This window comes from Asparagus officinalis, chromosome 3 (genome assembly GCF_001876935.1).
Source record: "Asparagus officinalis chromosome 3, Aspof.V1, whole genome shotgun sequence".
Classification (NCBI taxonomy): Eukaryota; Viridiplantae; Streptophyta; class Magnoliopsida; order Asparagales; family Asparagaceae; genus Asparagus; species Asparagus officinalis.
In genome coordinates, this window is record NC_033796.1 from 12,484,976 (window position 1) to 12,506,725 (window position 21,750).

General features: G+C 34.4%; 1 protein-coding gene across 3 annotated transcripts; it reads left to right on the forward strand.

Annotated features, from left to right (window-relative positions):
• LOC109833033 (signal peptide peptidase 1-like) lies at positions 8,754–18,981 on the forward strand. 3 transcript variants are annotated; one of them, XM_020400568.1, is made up of 13 exons: positions 8,754–8,885; positions 9,099–9,178; positions 9,765–9,840; positions 10,220–10,335; positions 10,439–10,590; positions 10,726–10,811; positions 13,007–13,134; positions 15,449–15,499; positions 16,111–16,197; positions 16,298–16,367; positions 17,162–17,298; positions 17,375–17,452; positions 18,517–18,981. In XM_020400568.1, exons 3-13 carry the CDS (start codon positions 9,801–9,803, stop codon positions 18,610–18,612), a joined length of 1,041 nt encoding a protein of 346 aa, XP_020256157.1. In that variant the 5' UTR covers positions 8,754–8,885; positions 9,099–9,178; positions 9,765–9,800; the 3' UTR covers positions 18,613–18,981. The 3 variants fall into 3 exon arrangements, with proteins under 3 accessions (XP_020256157.1, XP_020256158.1, XP_020256159.1); XM_020400569.1 differs by lacking the exon at positions 17,375–17,452; XM_020400570.1 differs by lacking the exon at positions 9,765–9,840.

The window sequence follows — 21,750 nt, forward strand, 5'->3', positions numbered from 1 at the left end:
GAAGACTTTTAGCATACTTATTCTTTCCAATCATAAACAGAATCAATGATCATGCTTTTTGCATAGTAAAAAATTACTAATGAAATCCAATGGTCATATTGTTGAGTTAACTTGTTTTTGGTTAAATTTGAAAATAAAATGTTTCAAAAAACTTGCAGATGTAAAACGATAACTTAAAAATCTATCTAAATCATTTGATTAACTAGTATTATCCTCCAAACAAGCGTGACCAGAACTAATAGTCCAAATTACTTGCAATCATAGATCAAGTATATACGAAAAATATAAAGAGTGCAGTGAGATTCATTTTATAACCTCGAGAATAGTACAACGTATGAAAATATTAGATGCACGTACTCAGAATTTTGGGAGTTTTGTTTCAAGAGGTTTTCAAAAATAAGTACTTTAAAAACAAAACATACTAAAAGATACGGTAAAAAAAACCTTTTTAATAAAGAACTGTTCAAATTGGGTTGTGTTGAAATAAACAACCTGACCCGAGTCAGTTCAAAAGATTAAACTGATAAAACCCGTCGTAGTGTTCCTTCATTTGTTCCATACATATTCATAAAAATGCCCTTTATTTTTTGAATCACTCAAGAACCAGAAAAGAGAAAAATGAATTTATGTGGTTTTTCATGAGATCACTTTAACATTTATGCTGAAGGTATCTCATATTGTCCTGCCTACGATATAAGAAGAGAACATATCAAATTCGCATTGCAATCTAATCCTACGAGGCATATTGGATACGCCAATCCAATCTCTACACATGATTGTGCAATTTGTCTGCTCAATTTAGTTTTGTGCACTATATTTTTCCAATTTTTTTGAGTATCATTGAACTTCTGTAACACATCGAACCAAGGGTTTATCTACACTGACTCTGTTCTTGATATGTAGTAGCATATCCATTTTACAATCGTTTGTAATAATAATCATCTTTATTATATTTGAAGACAACTTTGCATAACTTGAATTATGTCATGATTATAAATTTGCATTGATTGACTTCCTTCAGTTTTCTCTAACATCCCACAAATTTACCATGATAAAAAAAGAATCTTCATAGTTCTAAAATGTCTTTCATTTGAAGAGGGATAGGAAATGAAAGAGGCGTCGTTTATTTATGGACTTGATTTGCAAATTTGTCATTTTATTTTCCATGAGGCGAACATGATATGATGAAGCAGCACACAAAGCATCTTAAATCCAAAAGACATGTCAAATTTGCATACAAACATATTTATATGCGGGCATAAACTTACACACATCCCTAGTCTGCCCTACCACTTGGAATACTGCCAAATTGTATTATATGTAGCAAATTTGGATATAGACTCTGTTCAATTTTACCTTTGTCTTTGGACTTTTACATACAAAAACAAATCATATAGACACATTTCTTCAATGATTTTCAACAAAATTACTTAAAACATATCGTTACTTACGTGCTAAGCCCTTCTATCGATAACCTTGAACCCTCAAAACATATCATACTCCCTTTAAAAGATAGAGTTATGAAAAAACTTTTCATGGACTATATTGCCACTATTCTTTTTTGATATTATATTCTGATCATAATTTAACTAAATTAATTATCATTATTAATTAATCATATTATATGTCACTTCAATTTTGTCTAACTTGGCCTTAAAACTTCCAATGCTATTGTAAAACTCTCATATTAATTATTAATAATGTATGATACTATATTAATAGACAATTGCAAGTTAATAAATTATTTTAGAAGGGGTAGAAAATATAAAATTGTCCTAAAATTATACCATGACACTCACGTAGAAAATTTATAAAGAGTATTCTTGCGTATATAAGTACAAACATGCAATTTTAGAAAACATTAGGATATTTAAGTGCATTAAGATATAAATGGAGGTATATGAGTGTAACTTTCGTAAGCTGTAAGGTATTTAAGTTTAATTAAGCCTATAAAGATTTGAAGCCTTTGTTAACCACAAGCAATAGTATGTGATCCCGTTGATAAATAATATTCATCGTATAATATGAGGTTAGAGGCTTAGCTTATATTTATATAGTACAAAATATGTGAAAAAAATTAAGTAACATATTTTGAATAATCTCAAGATTTCTATTCTTTTGATATTATATTCTAATCATAAATTAACTAAATTAATTATCATTATTGATTAATAATAGGGAAAAATGCTTCCAGCCCCCAAAACTAATGAAAACAAGCTTCCCCCTCCCAAGACTTTTTCAACGTGTGTTTTACCCCCAAAAGTAAACTCTGTGTTCTCTGAGCCCCCAAAACACAAAACCCAAGAAATTAAGATACGTGAAGACCATAATACCCTCCATTGTCACATCCTCCTTCCTCTCCAAACCTAACCACCGCAACCTCCTCTCTTTCTCCTCCTTCCATGGCCTCAAGCTCATCTCCGCCTTCAAAACCCAATCTTTCTCCTCCCTATCATTGTCATCCTCCGCCCCCAAATCTCCACATCCTACGACCTCTCCTCCATCTGCTTCCGCCCCATCAAAGAATCCATCGTCTCCCGCGAGATGACCCGCCGCTACATGTCCGACATAATCACCTACGCTAACACCGTCGGCGGCGGCGGCGGTGGCGGTGGCGGCGAATCCGTCGGCCTCTCCTGCGCCTACGAGCTCTCCAAGAACCCCGACATCAACGTCGCCATCATCGAGCAGTCCGTCTCCCCGGCATTGACGATCTGATTTCTTCCTCCATCTAGAGAGCGTCGAGTTTGTACAGAAAGTGAAGCGTATCGCTGACAAATACTGGGATCTCTACTCTCAGGAACGCGATCTCCCTGGACATTTACTTAGCTATCCCATTGGAGTAAGCAGTGAAGGAGTTGTTACAGAGCTCCCAAGGACGGAGTTTTTCCCCGATACAAAGGCTCGTGTTATTTGAACCAAGTCTGATTACATGCCCCCCATCCTCACCACTTAGGTAGCATTTGTCTTGTTTCTTTGCTTCAGGTTGTTTTTACTAAATAATAGTGTTATTGTATGTGGGAATAAAAAAAGAGTATCTTTGATTGTGGGTTGTAGTTTGTTGTTGGTGTTCTTTGATGGATGCGAATTAATTTATGCGTGTGTGAGGTTTTAGTATTGAGATATGTTTTCCTTTATGGCATAAATAGAATCTATGTTAAGCCTGAAGTTTGATTATTTGTCTCCTATTGTGTTTTGTTAAGGTTTGTCGTCGGTTGTTAAGATTAGTGGTCGGTTGTTAAGGTTACGGATTTGTTGTTAAGGTTACGTGTTTGTTGTTAAGGTTACACGTTGGGATTTATATGTATATATATTTTGGTTGTTAAGATTACACTTTTGTTGTTAAGGTTACGCGTTTGTTGTCAAGGTTACGGGTTTGTTGTCAAGGTTAATTTCACAACTAATTAGAATATTCGTTGTTAAGGATAATGATTGGTTGTTAATGTTACGCATTTGTTGTCAATGTTACGGGCTTGTTGTCAAGGTTAATTTCACAACTAATTAGAATATTCGTTGTTAAGGATAAGGGTTGGTTGTTAAGGTTACGCGTTTGTTGTCAAGGTTACGGGTTTGTTGTCAAGGTTAATTTCACAACTAATTAGAATATTTGTTGTTAAGGATAAGGGTTGGTTGTTAAGGTTACGCGTTTGTTGTCAATGTTACGGGTTTGTTGTCAAGGTTAATTTCACAACTAATTAGAATATTCGTTGTTAAGAATAATGGTTGGTTGTTAAGGTTATGCGTTTGTTGTCAAGGTTACGGGTTTGTTGTTAAGGTTAATTTTACAACTAATTAGAATATTCGTTGTTAAGGTTACGCGTTTGTTGTCAAGGTTACGGGTTTGTTGTCAAGGTTACGCGTTTGTTGTTAATGTTACATGTTTATTGTGAAATTAACCTTGACAATCAACCCGTAACCTTGACAACCAAACCCGTAACATTAACAACAAACCCGTAATCTAAACAACAAACACGTAACCTTGGCAACAAGGCTCTTAGGCTCTTAGCAATAAGGTTACCCGTAACCCGGAATAAGGTTTGTAGAATATCGTAGCCATCATCAGTTCCATGCAAAAATTTCTTAACAATCAACCCGTAACCATAACAAGCAACCCGTAACCTTAACAACCAACACGTAACCTTAACAAGCAACACGTAACCTTAACAAGCGACGCGTAACCTTCACAACCAACGCGTAAATCACTTGGCTTTTGAAAATCTCATTAAAAGTGAAATATTATTATAATTTCCCTAAAAATTAAAAGTGAAATATTCATTTTCTAAAAATATATTGTTATATATGTTTCCGAATCTTACAAAAAATCAGTAAGAAAAAAGAAAATTACCAACAATTAACCCTTCAAAAAACAAAAAAAACAAGATTAAAATCACTAACAGGACCCACTTCCTTCTTCCACCTCCTCAATTAACCCTTCAAAAAATAAAAAAAATATTAAAATCACTAACATGACCCACTTCCTTCTTGCACCTCCTCAATCTCAAAACGAACCGAGGAAGCCACGAAATCACAGCAAGTGCCCACCACCTAAAACAAAATCCAGGTTTTGAAAATCCGACGCACATGCACCACGACCGCCGCCGTAAACTTCGTCATCCTCCTCTTGCTCATCACCTCCTCCTGCTCATCCTCGCCGTCACCGGCGTCTCTCCACGTGTCACGTTCCCGGCCATCCGCGTGGAGCTCAACATGACCCTCGACCTCCTCATCAAAAACCCTAACTATGCTTCGTTCTCTCCAGCTTTACTATGGTGGGGCCCAGGTTGGGGAGGCTGATGTGGATCCTGGGAGGATACCGGTGCGCGGGGCGATGCTCGTGACGGCGAGGTTGACGGCAGAGGGGGCAATCTCATCGCGGAGGTGGGGACCCTGCTGAGGGACATGATGACGGCCGCCATCGGGGAAAGGGACGGAGGAACCCTTTCAAATCATCACAGATAAAGAAAGAAAAAGAGAGAGAAAGGGTATTATGGTCTTCAAATTTTAATACTCTTGGTCTTTGTGTTTTGGGGGCTCAGTGCATATTTGTTACGAATTTGGGGGTTTTGAGAGCGTTGAAAAAGTCTTGGGAGGGGGAAGCTTGTTTTCATTAGTTTTGGGGGCTGGAAGCATTTTTCCCTTAATAATATTACATGTGACTTCAATTTTGTCTATCATGGCCCTAAAACTTCCAATGTTATTATAAAACTCTCATATTAATTATTAATAATGTATAATACTATATTAATAGGCAATTGCTAGTTAATAAATTATTTTGGAATGAGTAGAAAATATAGAATTGTCCTAAAATTATATCATGATACTCACATAGTAAAATTATAAAGAGTATTCTTACGTACATAAGTACAAACGTGCAATTTTAGAAAATATTAGGACATTTAACTGCATTAAGATATAAGTGGAGGTATATGAGTGTAGCTTTAAGGTGTAAGGTATTTAAGTTTAATTAAGCATATGAAGATTTAAAGCTTTTGTTAACTGTAAGCAATAGTATGTGATCCATTTGATAAATAATATTCATCGTATAATATGAGGTCAGAGGCTTAGCTTATATTTATATAGTATAGAAGATGTGGAAAATTTTAAACATCATATTTTGAATAAGTCTCAAGATTTTGAATTATAAAATAAATTATATACTTCGCTTAGAATCATACTCCCTTTAAAAGAGAAAGTTGTAGAAAAAACTTTCTATGGACTATATTACCCATATTTTTAAATATTATAATTTAATCCTAACTAAACTAAATTAATTATTATTGTTAATTAATCATATTATATACTAATTCAAGTTTGCCAATGTTATTATAAAACTCTAGTATTAATTATTAGTAATGCCTAATAATATATTAATCGACACTTGCATGTTAATAAATTATTAATGAAAATAGTAGAAAATATAGAATTATTCTAAAATTATACCATTATATTCATATAGGAAAATTACAAATAGTATTCTTTGGTGTAGAAGGTACAAACATGCAATTTAAAAAATATTAGGATATTTAAGTGCAGCAAGATACAAGTGGAGGTATGTAATTGAAACTTTAATAAACTATAAGGTATTTAATTTAATTAAGCCAATAAAAATTTAAAGCCTTTGTTAACCACAAGAAATAGTATATGATCCCTTTGATAAAAATATTCATCATATAGTATGAAGCCAGATGATTAGCTTATATTTATATACTAGAGGGGATGTGGGAAAAATAAAGCATCATATCTTAAATAATCTTAAAGATTTTAAATTATTTCTGAATTTATATACTTTGGTTAGAAAACCTTAGAAAAGGCTTTCGAAGGACTACTACAAATTGTTGGGCATCATATAAATGCTGGACATATAAAATCCATTATAGTGGATTACAATAATCGGGTTTATGTAAAAAATATCTGGGTGTCATATAAGATAATACTCATACATAATATTATATTATAATCTATAATCTCATATATTGATGACTTTTAAACATAACAATTCGTGTCAAGATATATGTTTAGGATTTGGAAGAGCTGAGAGTGGAGAGATTTGAGATATGAATTGTGGCTTTTGTGACTCATGCATTAGTTTTGGTTTCCAAACACAACCCAATACCAAGCCCACAATCAAATTAAAAATTGACTGGATTTTGTTATACTAAACAATATTTTCGATAATGATCGATATATGGGAAAAAATCCCCATATAAGAGAAAACAATATAAAATCATAAATATTATCAAGATAAAATATTTAACCTTTTATATCAGTCGATATAGCGATATATCGGCTGATATTTCATATATTGGCTATAAGAGCAATATTTAAAGGTAATTTAACTATCATTTCCTTGATTTTAAATCTCCAAGAATTCTACATTATTCCCTTAAAATTTTAAAATTGCTTATAATTTAGGGACTAATATTGAATTATAAAAGACTTGAGGGACAAATATGCAAATAAGCTAAAATTAAAAGAATAGTTAATTTTTTAAAAACTCTCTCAACTATAGGGAATGTCTCAAAACAACCACTCAACTAATTTAATTTGACAGAGCCCCCTAACTATAGAGGTGTTGTTGATAACCCCTCTCAACTTTGGTGCGATTTTAGAAAATACTCTTCGACTTAGCATGTCTTATAAAAACTCTCGTGGTCTTTTACACATCTCTTAGCAAACCCCCTTAATGTAATAGACTTTAATATGTGATTTTGTCAAAATGCCCAATTGAAGAAAGTCATTTTAGTTAAAAAAAACTCTCAAGCAATAATAAAAGGAATGTGACCAGTTTACAATTCTTTTTACCTCTAAATCTTCGATTTTTCTTTCATCTAGCAAAAAGTAAGCTAATTTTTTATGGTTTAGGGATATTTTGGTCTTTTCAAGTCAAGTACTTATCACATAATGAATTCGACTCAACGATATTAGTTTTGAGGGGTTAATTGAGAAAAGTTCATAGGGTTAAATCAAAAATTTAAAGTCATTTCCCCTATAGTTGAGGGGAAGTTTTCTAAAATTAACTCATAAATAAAGCACAATTTATGACACATGAGATATCAATCGGTGGATTTTATAGTAAGTCTATCAGTATCTCTAAAAATATTTTGCGACAAAATTCGAAGTGAGGATCTTAATCTTTATTTGGGATAACTATGTGATCCTTATGGTTCTCCTTATCTTTTACGATTTGTAATAAATTATTTAACAAAATAAATTAAGTTGTTCATTTTACATATCTCACATTTATGAAGTATGCAGTTTGAATATGAGTGTTATTAGACTTTTTTTTTTAACTTTTTAACCTAAATTTTTGGATATTATTCAATATTGGATAGATCTAAATTGTTTACTTAAAATACAATCCCTATGTGTACAAAATATATTTAAATCATTCTCATATTATATTTTACAGTTTTATAAAATTAGAGAGTAATCATTTTGACAAATTAATTAAGTAGTTGAGAAGATGTAGGAAAATTATAACATCGGACTTTGGAATTATTCACATAATTTATATTTTCTTTCTTGATTGAATTTGCACATTCTAATTTTGAAAATTCTAGAAAAAAGTTATTGAATATCTATAACATTTGGTTGCCAGATAATAGATAGACAATAGGTGTGAGTGATTTCTTTATAATTAAACAAAACCCTCTATGACCAGATAAAACCTACCATTTTACGTTGATGAATTAATATTTATTTATTATTAATAATAATAGTTCTTTACATATTGGTGCTTACATCATTAATATTTTATTTAAAATTAGAATTCTAAATTATTAAATTGCTCTTAGATCATTAATATTAAGACTTTAAATCTCATTAATTATGTGGAAGTTAAGGTGTTGAAACCAACAAGATTTTATATATTAAAATATCTAAAATTTTTAAATATATTATAATAATCATAAATTATTTTATAACTATATTATAGTAAATACATAAATTAAAGATCAATAATTATAATATTTGACAACGTGCATTGCACATACATTCCACGTGTTATCAGAGAAGCTCTTGACTTTTTCACACGCCAAGTTTATGTAATCGCTATTATATTAAAGGGTTTATTTGAAAATTACAAATTCAATGCACCGTACTAGATATTTTGTAGATACGAAACGGACCCCATTTAAAGCGCGAGACCTGCTAATATTTCAGAGCTGACCCCGGCCCTGTCTCTGTCGTTGAAATCAACACGCGCCCGCGTTTATAATCAATCACAGCCGTCAGATCAAGCATTATGATGTAATATTCAGTTTCTTTTAAATTTTTATTTATTTATAATAATAAAACGGAAAATACTCAAAATACGCTTAAATTCGCAGGCCGCTTCAGAATCCAATCCTTCTCTCTTTCTCCAATCAAGTTGAAAGAGAGCGATGGTGAGCCTCCGATCGTTAACGATCTATTTTTAGGGTTTGATTCTTGGTTCAGTTTAGGGTTTATTATTATTATAGTTTTTGTTCATGTTGGTCGTCTGGTTAGGGTTTCTGATCGATCTCTTTGATGTTCATTCTGATACTCGATCAATTGTTAGATTTATTATTTTGCTTATATGAGGTTCACGCTTAATCTTTCTTATTTATTTGATGCAGCTTCAGTAGAGTTCACGAGGTCTCAGATTTTAACAGAAGCTCTGGGTGGAAACTGCATATTTAGATTTGCCTAACTTCAGGTTTGTTCATGGACTTGTAATCCTTTTCAATGTTTAAAAGATGTCTTTTTGAATTCTTCTTTTTGAATTCCTGAAGGATCTTAGCTGTTGCCTAATGGCCTTAACTCAGCTCACTGTTGAAGTTGCCTTCGAATTACATACTTACAAGGGCTAATTTGTATAAATTTTAAAGTTCCCCTCAGGGAGACCCAAGGCCGAATAGAGACCCTCATATGATGATGACTTTGGATTGTTAATTGTTAGTGCCTATTGTTTTAGCTTTCAGATATCAACAAATACCCATTTGGTAATGACCAAACACGGTGATGAAAGACGCTGTTTACAGTTATGTGACATTGATTCTTCTCTTGTCCTCTGAAACCAGTTGAATTTACAATACTTCTACTTTGTAGTTTTATGCATGGAAAAGTCATTACCTTCTACCTAGCTGTTTTATAAAGTGTTGTGATGTATGTTTCTGACTTATTTCTCAGAACCAGAGGTGGGTCAATAGAGACCTGTGGTCTGCCTTCTGTTTGAGAAACTTCCATGTTATGCCAACTGGGCACTTATGACTTTATCGGCTTTCATTATGTTTTGCTCGCAGGATTATCCTGCCGTCTTTAGGTTCAAGTCGCTGAAAATGAGGAACCATGAGTATGCTGCGAATTTAGCTCTTTTAGGTAATATTTGCTCTTATAGAAGGATGCCATCTTTCTTATTGACTTACAAATTTCAAGAATTTTTATGTGCTGAGTTATCAAAGATCATATTTACCATGAGGTTGCATGCCAATGGCCTTTTGACCCCTCCTCTTCTGATAGTTTTTTTCCGTTGCACAAAAACCAAGGCAGTGAGTCTTGGTGAATTGCATGATCGACATCAATGCCTTAGTCTTAACAACACACACTTAGGAGTTCCTTTTGTGCTATGACCATACATTGCTGTTAGCAGCGATATTTCAACTTATATATTCGTGGAAGGAGATCTTTTTTTTGACTTACATCAGGACCATTTTGATATATGCAAATATAATAGGTACCTCTGCCTTCTCTTTTGCAGGTCTTACCTTGGCACCACTTGTCATAAAGGTAGATCCAAATCTGAATGTAATTCTGACAGCATGCTTGACTGTTTATGTTGGCTGCTACCGATCAGTGAAGGATACACCACCATCAGTAAGTTTTTCTATTTGAAAACCCTTTCATTCACCTTATTATTTTTTTCACGTGCATGTTGGTTTTCTATTATTTTTCTGAATGTAAGACATAATGCGTGTAGGAAACGATGTCAAATGAACATGCTATGCGCTTTCCTTTGGTTGGGAGTGCAATGCTTTTGTCATTGTTCTTGCTCTTCAAGTTTCTATCAAAAGATTTGGTGAATGCTGTGCTCACATGTTACTTTTTTGTGCTGGGGATCATTGCTCTTTCGTATGTTTTTTCCTCTTGCTTTTAACCTACTATGTTGTAGCTACATTATTAATTATAAGAATAGCCACAATTTCTCATCTTTTCTGTTCTTTTTCTTCTGTAATTTCTCACCTTCTGCGGGCATTTTTCTTGCAGAGCGACATTGTTACCTGCTATAAAGCAATACCTTCCAAACCACTGGAATGAAAACCTCATTGTTTGGCGCGCTCCAATTTTCCACTGTATGTTTCCTTAAGCCTCTAATATGGTTTACCTTAATCCTCATGTACTACTGAGTGAGCAAGTAAAATGTTCGATTGATCATTTAGGACTTTGGCTAATCATTCCAGCTTCCTAACTATACTTTCTTGTGTTTTGATCTAAAGCCACCATAAATCTATTCAGTTGGATCTGCATCTGACCCATATATATATGGATCCGACTTGTTTAGCTCAACTTCCTGTTTTTCGATAATGTTTTTCCTTTTAAAAATGTATTTTACACACATAACAGTAGGCCAGTAGTAGTTGGCAGCTGTGTCAGAAATTGAGCTGACATATGTAGTGAAGACCTGAACCCGAGTCCTTACACAGGTCATGTTGGATAGTTTGAATATCAACTGGTTATTGATTGGGTAGAATTTGAAATCACGGGTAAGATTTTATAATCATTTCAGACGCCAATTTTGTGTAGGACAGAAGTCTCGCTGAAACAAAATAATCATAAACAAGAAGGCTATATTCATCTTAGAGCGGATGTGTATGACAGTTACTTGCGCAAACAGTTTGGCCCCTCATGCTTGGGCAAATGTTTGATACCTAGTTTTTTCTATAGTAATTCTAATAGAAATGGAAACCAAGTTTAAAAGAAAGCAAAGATCTAGCACTTGCTAATACTGAAAATCAAACCCCGAGCCATGAAAAGCCATACATGCATATGCTAACTATCACGACATCCAGTGCACTGCATTAGAATAGCTATATCAATATAATTTAACAATCAACTCACAAATGTATAGATTGGGTTATTTATGGAAAGTCACAGGCATGAGTTTTGATGTAAGCACTAGCGCACAGAGAGAGAGAGAGGTCAGCGTTCCAGTCCATACATGGCCCTGCGTTCAGGTTGGTGATATTTGGCTGCTAACCTTAAATTAGAGGATGCTATCTGAAATTTGGAAGTTCTGGAGTAGGCCTTCTATTATTCTATGCAGAGACTACTGTCGAATTAGTAATCATGTGCAAAGTTATCTTCATATAAAAAAGGCCTGCAGGTGCCACACCACAAGAGGGAGGATGTATAACTTGTTTTGTGTAAACCATTTTGTCTCTTTCTTTTAGCGTTCCATGTGTACTCCTATGCGTACTTTTTTTTCTTTTTTTATTGGTTGGGTTGGACTACAAATTTCTAGTTCTTAGTTGGGAAGTACAACAATATCCCTACCTTATATGAATAACCATAATACATCATCAACATCGTTGTCGTTGCAACAACAAATAAACTTACTCAAGTCTTGGATTGCGCCTGCAGACCTTCTTCTACATTTTGGACCTATTTATGATTAATTTTTGGTATGAAAGGTAGTTTTTATTCATAACCAAATTGATCGATTAAGTACAAACTCTCATCCTGTATACTCTTACCTCTCCAAAGACAAAAGCTAAAACTTAGCACGAAAAAAAAAAGAAAAAGGAAAAAAACCTATCGCACCATAATGTTCCTGGTATCAAAACAGAATGAAATACCCCCTATATACAATATGATCCTACCACCTCAACACGTATAAGATTAGAAACCAACTACAAAGCTACATACCATCATTCAAATTTTTTTGATCCAGCTACATCTTGAACTTCAGTTTCACTTGGAAAAAGAAGAAGCCATAGAATCTATATGAACTCGGGAAACATGCCCATCCTCCTACTCCATTCTCTATTGCACGATGAATCCTTCATCTTGTTGACTTCCTTGAGCTGTATCTTCAAAAGTATCGAATCTTCTGAAATAAATCTTCCAAATCAGATCTTTTCCTTTTAAAAATCAATTCATTTCACCGTAGCTGCTAAAGAGGCTCTTCCATTAGCATTTACATCATATTGTTGATTGTTATTTGATGCTTTGCAGTTGAGTCATGGCCCATTGTATGTTGTGTTACATATGGATGCATTTCATATGGACTCCTTTTTTTCCCGTTATTATCAGTTACCTGAGCCTTCCTTTATCAGCGTTGTGAATGCCAATTTGGGGAAAAAATATAGTTCACAGCAAAACAAGTGTTGTTAAATATAGCCAAAATCTTGTAAGCTGATAGTTACTTTCTCTGTTTTTGTCGAGCAATTAGTTTTGGTGACTTAATATTTTTATGGATCTTCATTTCCTTTTCCTTTTACTTTCTTTTTATCGTGGACTTATATTTTAAATTATTACCTTAATGCAGCTCTTTCAGTAGAGTTCACAAGGTCTCAGATAGTCGCCTCTATTCCGGGAACATTTTTCTGTGTATGGTATGCATCACAGAAGCATTGGCTGGCAAACAACATCCTGGGAATTGCATTCTGCATTCAGGTTGGCCTGTGAGGTGGTTGGTCTCAATGTTTTTGAACCATCCTTTACGTTCTTATCTCCTTCATTGTTCTTTTTCTTGTATTTATTAATTTTCTCCATTTTTTAAAAAAATTATTATTTCTTTGTAACCCTAAAATGTCAATTTTCAATTTATGCCAAGGTAGTTTATATTGTTGTCGCTTGTGTATTATTCAATTTCCTTTTGCATGTACTTACCTTTCTCTATTTCGATATTTTTTGATTTTTTTCATGTAAACCCTCTTTTAAATAGGGTGATTATCCGAAAACTACCTTTAAAGTACAATTAATATAGAAACTACCTTTAACGTGGGTTCCTATTGTAATCAACCACTTTGACCTCTTTTTCGATGAAATTTCAACTGAAATTCCCAAAACAACCTTAAAAATAAACGCGCTAGGCATGATTGTGTTCTTAGCCAAACCTAGTGCATGACACATGTTTTCAAGGGTATTTTGGGAATTTCAGTTGAAATTTCATTAGAAAATAGGGCAAAGTGGTTGATTGCAATCGGAATCCCCTTTAAAGGTTTTTTTTTGTATTAATTGAACTTTGAAGGTGTTTTTAATCACCTAAAAATCCCTAGTTGTTAATGTTGCTTCTTGATGTTCTATAAGTCTGGGATTCTCCCTCTGTACTACAAGATCAACATTAGATTTAGTCAAACATGCTCTGCACTTTAATACTTTTATTTTAAAAAGCATATTCTGCAGCCTTCTCATGGTGTGCATTAAATAGAGTATATTTGTTCCCTGTTCTTTGATCATTTTGTTGGTAGGTTTCTTTTTGTATTCGTTAACTCAATTGTCTGTCTTTTGTTTTTTTATGTTTTTTAAAAATCCTATGTCTCAGGGGATGTTCAAGTTTTTTGATTCGTTGATTTGGAATCATGGTAGTTAGGTTTAGGACCATCATTGTCCGTTAAAGAAAGGGATCAATTTGATTTGTGATGGTATATTTGCTAATCATGATGTTTGAAATGGCTGGATGCCTGATGGTAAATGTTGCTGATCTTTTCCTTTCTCAGAAGCTGTCAGGTGTTCTCAGTCTCTCCTTCTATTTTTCTATTAGCTGAAGTCTACTTTCCATCTATCCTTATTATCTCTATAATGCATCAATAAATGAGAATAAACCCCTCAATTTTTATGGGATACTTCCGAACCTGGTGGGGGTTATCAAACTATGTTGTTGCTGGGGAAAAAAAAGAGGTTAAGCTTAAGCTGCCCTCAATCTGTAGTATATTTCTTCTATCATTTTGATTTCCCAGTTCGTTTTCACTCTCCTTTAAGCGTTCCCACTTTTCAACACCCTCCTGTCCTCTTGCTTGCCCTCTTGCTCTTTTATCCTCCACTTATTTTTGCATTGTCTGCAGGTGTCTGTGTGGATATTCGCACGGATGTCTTTGCAATTTTCCTTTACAGTAGTTCAATGACTTATTGGTGCATTGTCATTGAGATAGAGCCGTGTGCGCACTGTCTTTATGCTTAGTGTTCATTCTAATTACTTTGCTTGATCTTGCTGTTTTCTTGTAATTGTCAGTGCACATCAGCTTTCAATGCACTACACATGTTTGCTCTCCAAGCTCCTTTTGACCCGTCATAATTCAAGCTTGGACTGCCAATCATTTTGGCTACTTGCTACGTATGTTATTGGCTAATTTTAGTCCAAAATTTAGCGCTTCTTCGTGCCACGTGTTTTGTACAGATTGCATGGTCTTTGCCTCCTTGTTTGGTTGCATCTTGCTGTCAACATCAACAGCAGTTGTTTTCTTCGCTGCTTCTATTTGACTGCGGGGGAGATTAAGTGGTATATTGATATTATTGATTGAATGATCCATTTATTCATCTGTTAAGTTAATCTTACTGGATACTTTCTCACAACAAGGCTATGGTTTGTAATGCATGTCTAAGATATCTCATATAGGAAAGACATTGTATTATTGACAATGTGTTTTCCCTAACTGATCCTTGCAAACTGGCTTTGCTTGGATTAGCATTAACATTATGGTTGATGGAAAAGTAGGAAGTGGTCAAAGTTTAGGCAGTTAAGTTTTGTTTTTCCACTCTTCTCTTATTGTTTTTGTACCTTTTAGAATAAACTAGGCAGTTATTGAAGTTTTCAGTGTTCAGCATTCTTTGCATTCTTTTTCCAATGAGATATTTTATCTGATTAAAGTTATGTTCATCATGTTAAGCAGTAATGATTTTCATGGTTGTCTGCTCTGGAATTTCATAATTTCTTATTTGTAGATAAGCTACTTACATAGTACTTAAAATAAAGAGTCTGTATTTGCAGGGAATTGAAATGTTATCATTGGGTTCCTTTACAACTGGCGCCATTCTCCTGGTGAGGCTGTACTTCAGCAAATTCATAATTACAGTCCTGTTGTGATATTGTATGTATGTTTTTTGGGTATTCGTTGCGTACTCTTGTTCTCTCTCTCCCCTATGCTCCAAGATGCAACATTTTTACCAAACTTATTAGTTCATCAACTTTATCTAGATCTTAGACCATCAATGACTATTGGCTGTTTTTCCCTCCTTCCCTCAATTATCTAAATGTGGAGTAGTTGGAGAGTTATATATCCTTTATTAGCTGGTACTGTGTTGTTCATATGTTCATGATAGGGATAAAGCTAGTGTCTTTACGCCAACAAATTTTTGTAGTGAACTTGTTGATCATGTCTGATGTTGCTTATTTATATTCCCTTAAAGATATCCAGTTTATTAAATTCCCTACGGGCCTTACCAACCCACTGTAGTTGATATAATTGCTGTATACTTTCTCGTAGAAAAAAGCTTGCTTCGAATATGTTGTCTAGATTTATTAGATTATTTCGATTGGCTTCAGTAATACACTCAAAAAGACAATAAAATTTTAGACAATTGCAGTTCATTTTGTCTTTTTGAGTCTCTCTTAATTAAGTTGTTGTACCACCCTACTCTATCGATTTGCAGGCTGGGCTCTTCGTGTATGACATTTTCTGGGTGTTCTTCACTCCTGTGATGGTTAGCGTAGCAAAATCCTTTGATGCCCCAATAAAGGTTAGTTGTTCCATTCTCTGATATTACTTTTTAAATGTCTCTGGTAATATATGATGCTCTAGTTTGACCAATATCTTGCTAATATATTGCTACTCTGCAGCTTCTATTCCCAACTTCAAATTCTGCCCGTCCATTTTCCATGCTTGGTCTTGGCGATATTGTGATACCTGGTACAAATTTCTTCTATGCATGCAATGATATTTGAACTTTTTTGGCCAATTTGTTTGTTCTTATTTATGCTCAATTTTAGTCTTGCTGGCCTTTTATTTCCAATGCATTCCTTCTATTGTACGACCATAGTTTCTAGGTGATTAAGAATATTTTATGATTTTATCGAAGGAGATAGGGAAGAGGAATCATATATGGTGCTAATTTCAGTGAATATAGGGACAATGTATAAGCTTTTTTCATGTCATTAATGGAGGCATTTGTTGTAAATATAAAGCCCTAAAAAATGACTTGGAATCCAAATAAAGATATTATGGATTATAAATTATATCCCAACTGCTTCTCTAATATGTATATATTTGTTGTATAACAGTACGAATATACAACCCATCTGCTCTAAGCTTTGGAGTAAAGCGGTCTTTGATATGGCATGAGAGCAGTTGGTTTCATGGTATCAGAAAGTATATTTGACATGTTGCAAGACCAAAATATGTTAATTTACCCCTATTATCTTGTCTTTCCTGATTGTGTTTTCCTCGAGGCTTTTCCATTATAGCTGAAAAGCCCTCTTGAGCTGCAAGCTATGTATCCATCAACTTAAATTTCTTGTTATATGAGAATGAAGTTATGTTGCCTTTTCGGTTATTATTATGCTGTTACTGTTATACAGAGGTAGTGATCTGTGTTTCTTTTGGGGGTTATTCATGACGTTAGGTTCCTCCCCTTCTGGTAGCCGCATTTCAGTAGTTAAAGTTTTCTTTCGGTACTATAATTAAATGCTTATTTCTCCCTTTAGGCATATTTGTTGCTTTGGCGTTGCGTTTTGATGTGTCCAGAGGGAAACAAAATCGTTATTTCAACAGCGCGTTCTTTGGGTATACACTTGGTTTGGTTCTTACTATAGTTGTGATGAATTGGTTTCAGGCTGCACAGGTGAATTAATCAAACTCAAACGATGTTTCATTCTCTATGATTACCATATTATTAACTTATTCAGTGTTTCTTCCAGCCTGCACTCCTATATATAGTACCTGGTGTTATTGGGTCTGTGGGTATTCACTGCTTATGGAATGGGGAAGTAAAGCCGGTATATTCTGTGTCTTATTTCTTATAGGATTACTCATTATCATGCTTTTTTCCCTGTTTATAATTCTTTAAATGGAAGTCAAGATACTTCGTTAGTTGTTGATTGCCTTCAGGCCTCGTTTGGAATGGGGGATTGAGTGGGAATGAAATGCCCATTCCCACTTCTCCTTCATGCATACCATACATGACATCTTTTTCGAAGTTAGAATGCTCATTCTCACTTCTCCTTCATTGAGCATTCTCAATGGGTTGGTAGGGAATGGGCGTTCCACTTAAGTGAGAATGGAAAAAAATTAAATTAAATATTAAATATGTCACGATTGCTTATTAATTACCATACCAAAAAATGAAAAGATTTTTATTCTCACTTCGTTAGTCCCCTGTAAGTATGTTTCCCCTTACCATCTCTTTCTTCATTAACAGAGGTTACTAGTTATATGCACCGATATGAATGTGGCATCCTCTGAAGCACAATCAACTTCCTGAAATATAATCAATTATTTAGACAATCCCTTTGGTAAAACATGCAGTACATTAATTGAACTAGGAACTGATTGATTCTTGGAACAATAGCATTTCATTATTCACCAATTAGAACCGTCAATTACAAGAAGACTAACAAAACTGAACAAACATGAACATATTATTTTACCAAAGAATTTACCAAGTTTTCTGACCGGTTGTTGACCCTAAAGAACTTTCCACAAGTTGATACCGAAATCATAACCAGGAAAATTTAGAGCACGAGCAGGTCTTGCAATTGAACCTTGACAATCAAAATTAGCTGAAACACCAATGTATCAGCAGTTCAGTTCGAAGCTTATGTAATCAGGCTGCAACTCTGATAGTTGCATGAAACCAGAAAAGAGTCTAATAAAAAAGGAGGTTTCCTAGAGAAAAACTAAAATTGCCTCCAACGTTCTTGCTTCTTGTTTTTATTACTGAGGGCGAACCTGCTTTTCTTTTACTTCGACTATAGGCATAAACTCCATTATCATGGAACATTGATACATTGTGTTATACCAATTACATCTAACATCTAGCTACTTATTCCTCTTTCGTCAGCTACTGGACTACAGTGAATCTACACCAGCAACTGATTCAAATAGCGCTTCCGCAGCTCAAGAGGGAGATGCTAAGCTTGAAAAGAAAGAAGAGTGATAGCAGAGGCTTTCGGTTCAAAAACAATTCTGATTTTGTTGACAGAAGTTCTTTAGTCATTGCGGAATCAAATAGCCTATAAATGTTTCTCTGTTGACCTGCCAGATAACTATGAAAAACTAATAAGAGACTTACATAGATGATAGAAGTTGCCCATCAAGCTCGATTATGCTGTAGGCACTGAGAAATATTTTAATCTTCTTTCTTTTCAACTTCTACCCAAATATAGTTGTTGTATCATTATGTTTTGATATACGTCTTATATAGATTCACTGTTTGTACTCAAGGATTACAAAGCTGCTAGTTTAGTTGACAAGTCAACAAGTAGCACCTGGTTAGTAATTATGATTGCTTTGGGTTTTATTGGAATGAGGGAGGTATTTAAGCTACTTGATGTTGATATATTTTTGAATGATATCACATGCCTTTTTCGATGGAGAAATGGTGAGCTATTTTCCTGTTGAATGGAGGCTATAGTTGTGTGGACGATTCAAGAATTGAGTTACATTTTCTTGTATCGTATTGATTCCTTATGGTCCATGAGCTGCACCGAATCCCAATCTTTCTCAATGATCAAGGGATGTTATAGCTAATTTTGAATGGAAAACTACGTACTCCTGAAAGAACAGCCGAGCAAAATGTGAAATTTGATGCTCACCGGTCGTGATGATGACTATATCGGGCAAAATGATCTCCCTGATGCTAGTTTTCTTGACCTCTCTTTTCGACTTTATCTCCTTGATGCTAGTTTTCTTCAACAAAGGAAAGTGATTTAGCTGGAGTAGAGTCTTCGTTTCAGTCTTTTCAACTTTTCTCCTTGATGCTGGTTTTCTTGAACAAAGGAAATTGATTTAGCTGGTGCACTTTTCTCTCAGTATAGGTTATGTTGTATGATAGCATATGAGTCTCTATTTATCCTAAATTTTTGCTGGAGGCCAATAATTGTTCATCTCATGAAGATTGTCTTGATGTCAATTGAAGATCTCAGGTAGAGCTAGTCTAGTTTTAAGTTCTTCGGTTAGATATAGACTACCCGACGTAGGTCCAGAATTGATTCAGTTTAGGGGCTGTTTGGTTCATTTCCTAGAAACACAAGTTTGGGAGATTACTTATGGGAAATAGGTTGTGAGATTCATTTTCATGTTTTCAAACCCATTTCATGATTTTTTAGGAGGAAATGAGTTTCCTTAAATTTATGACTCATGACACTATTATCTTACTAGTGGGCGGGTCTTACATGCACAACATCTCTTTTTTTCTTTCTCTCAACACAAGAAAAAGAAATCAAACACCTTCATATGGGTGTGTTTGGTGTTTTGATTTTCTTTTCTTAGTTTCTCAGCCAACCAAACAACCCCTTATGCAAAAATCTCTAGTGTCTGTAGAGGACGACTATGGAGAAACCGTGCTCCATCTCTAGTGTCTGTAGAGGACGACTATGGAGGACGACTATGTAGAGGACGACATAGCATTAACTTTTACTCTCCTCCTCTTCTAATCACTTTTTGAGAGGAAGTTGATCCCTTATGTTGTTAATTGCTTTTGTTTAGTCAAATTAATGATATCCGATCAAAAATTATTTATTGTTTTGATTTCATCATGCTATGTCAAATAGCTCACGTTATGTCGAACATACAAATACAGATGCCTAAACAACATGTCACGAACAATCTCACTACAACTGTACCTGGTGAATTCTTGCCGCCAATGATAATCGATAACATCACCTTGAACACTGAGCAACTCAAACACTTTCCATTGTGGAAGTAGGGAGATCTCCGTCTGATAAAACCGAGTCCGCAGCCTGCAGCAGTTGAAGCACTTTTCGCAGTGGAAGTAGTATGAACTCTGATATCCATTAGAGAACAATAAACATTGTCTGATCTGTTTTTGTTTAGGAATCATTTTACTTGTTTTAATCATCTAGTATATAGTTTCTGCCATTATAACTTCAAACCATGAGACCATTGTTATTTTCGCCCTGACCATCAATCATAAAATAAAAATAAGAAGTCATTTAACTTGCATAAACCTTCAAATAAATTTTCTAAATTCACCTCATATATATGATTAAGAACAGTGTTCTTTTTTCGTTTTCCTCAACATTTAGCTCTTAGCTACCACTCTTTCGGTTTTCTCCCTCATTTAGGATTTTTTTTTAATTATTTCACTTCTTACATTATATTCGGTTTGGAGTTGCTCACACTTTTGAGTGGTAAAATCGAATGATGTCAGTCATCATCTTATTTGTATTTCCTTTGCATGAAAACAAGCTTGAAGACTTCCAGTGTCAAGAAATGAAAAACATGCCCATATATTCATTCATTTGCTATCATTTGCTATTGCTACCTTCTCTTACATCCAAAACGTCTGAAGCACCGAAAAGAAAGAGGATGTCAAAATGCTAAACGCAAGAACAACGTGTGAGCCTAATTCGCTCTTTCGGAGCTCCAAATGCAAGGGCCAAAATAATAATAATATAAAACAAATAAATAAAGCCCTCCTGATTAAGAGATAACCTCGAATATTTACAGATGATGCACTTATCAGATTACATCATTAACATAGTACTCATGTTACGTATAGAATGATGTTCTTATAAAGCTGATTTAAAATGGATGTAAGAATTTGTTTTTCTTATAAAAGTCAACTTAGCTACAATCCAATTTACTAAAAACCATGCCCGTTTCGCTTTTGTTTTGTACATTAGAAATTTGAAGATTAAAGTATCTAATATATAATTAAGAAAGAGTTTAGGGCCTAATATGATAAAAAATCACATAGATTAACAGACCAAGATCAAACCGTCCATCTTAAACTAAATCCAGCCGTCGATATTCCCCAATCTACGACCCAGATCAAAACCCTAACTCCCTGTCTTATATATAAGCGGTCATGCCGCGATATTTCCCAGCCTCCCCTCAAAACCCTAACCTCCATTTCAGAGTTTAGGGCCTAATATGATAAAAAATCACATAGATTAACAGACCAAGATCAAACCGTCCATCTTAAACTAAATCCAGCCGTCGATATTCCCCAATCTACGACCCAGATCAAAACCCTAACTCCCTGTCTTATATATAAGCGGTCATGCCGCGATATTTCCCAGCCTCCCCTCAAAACCCTAACCTCCATTTC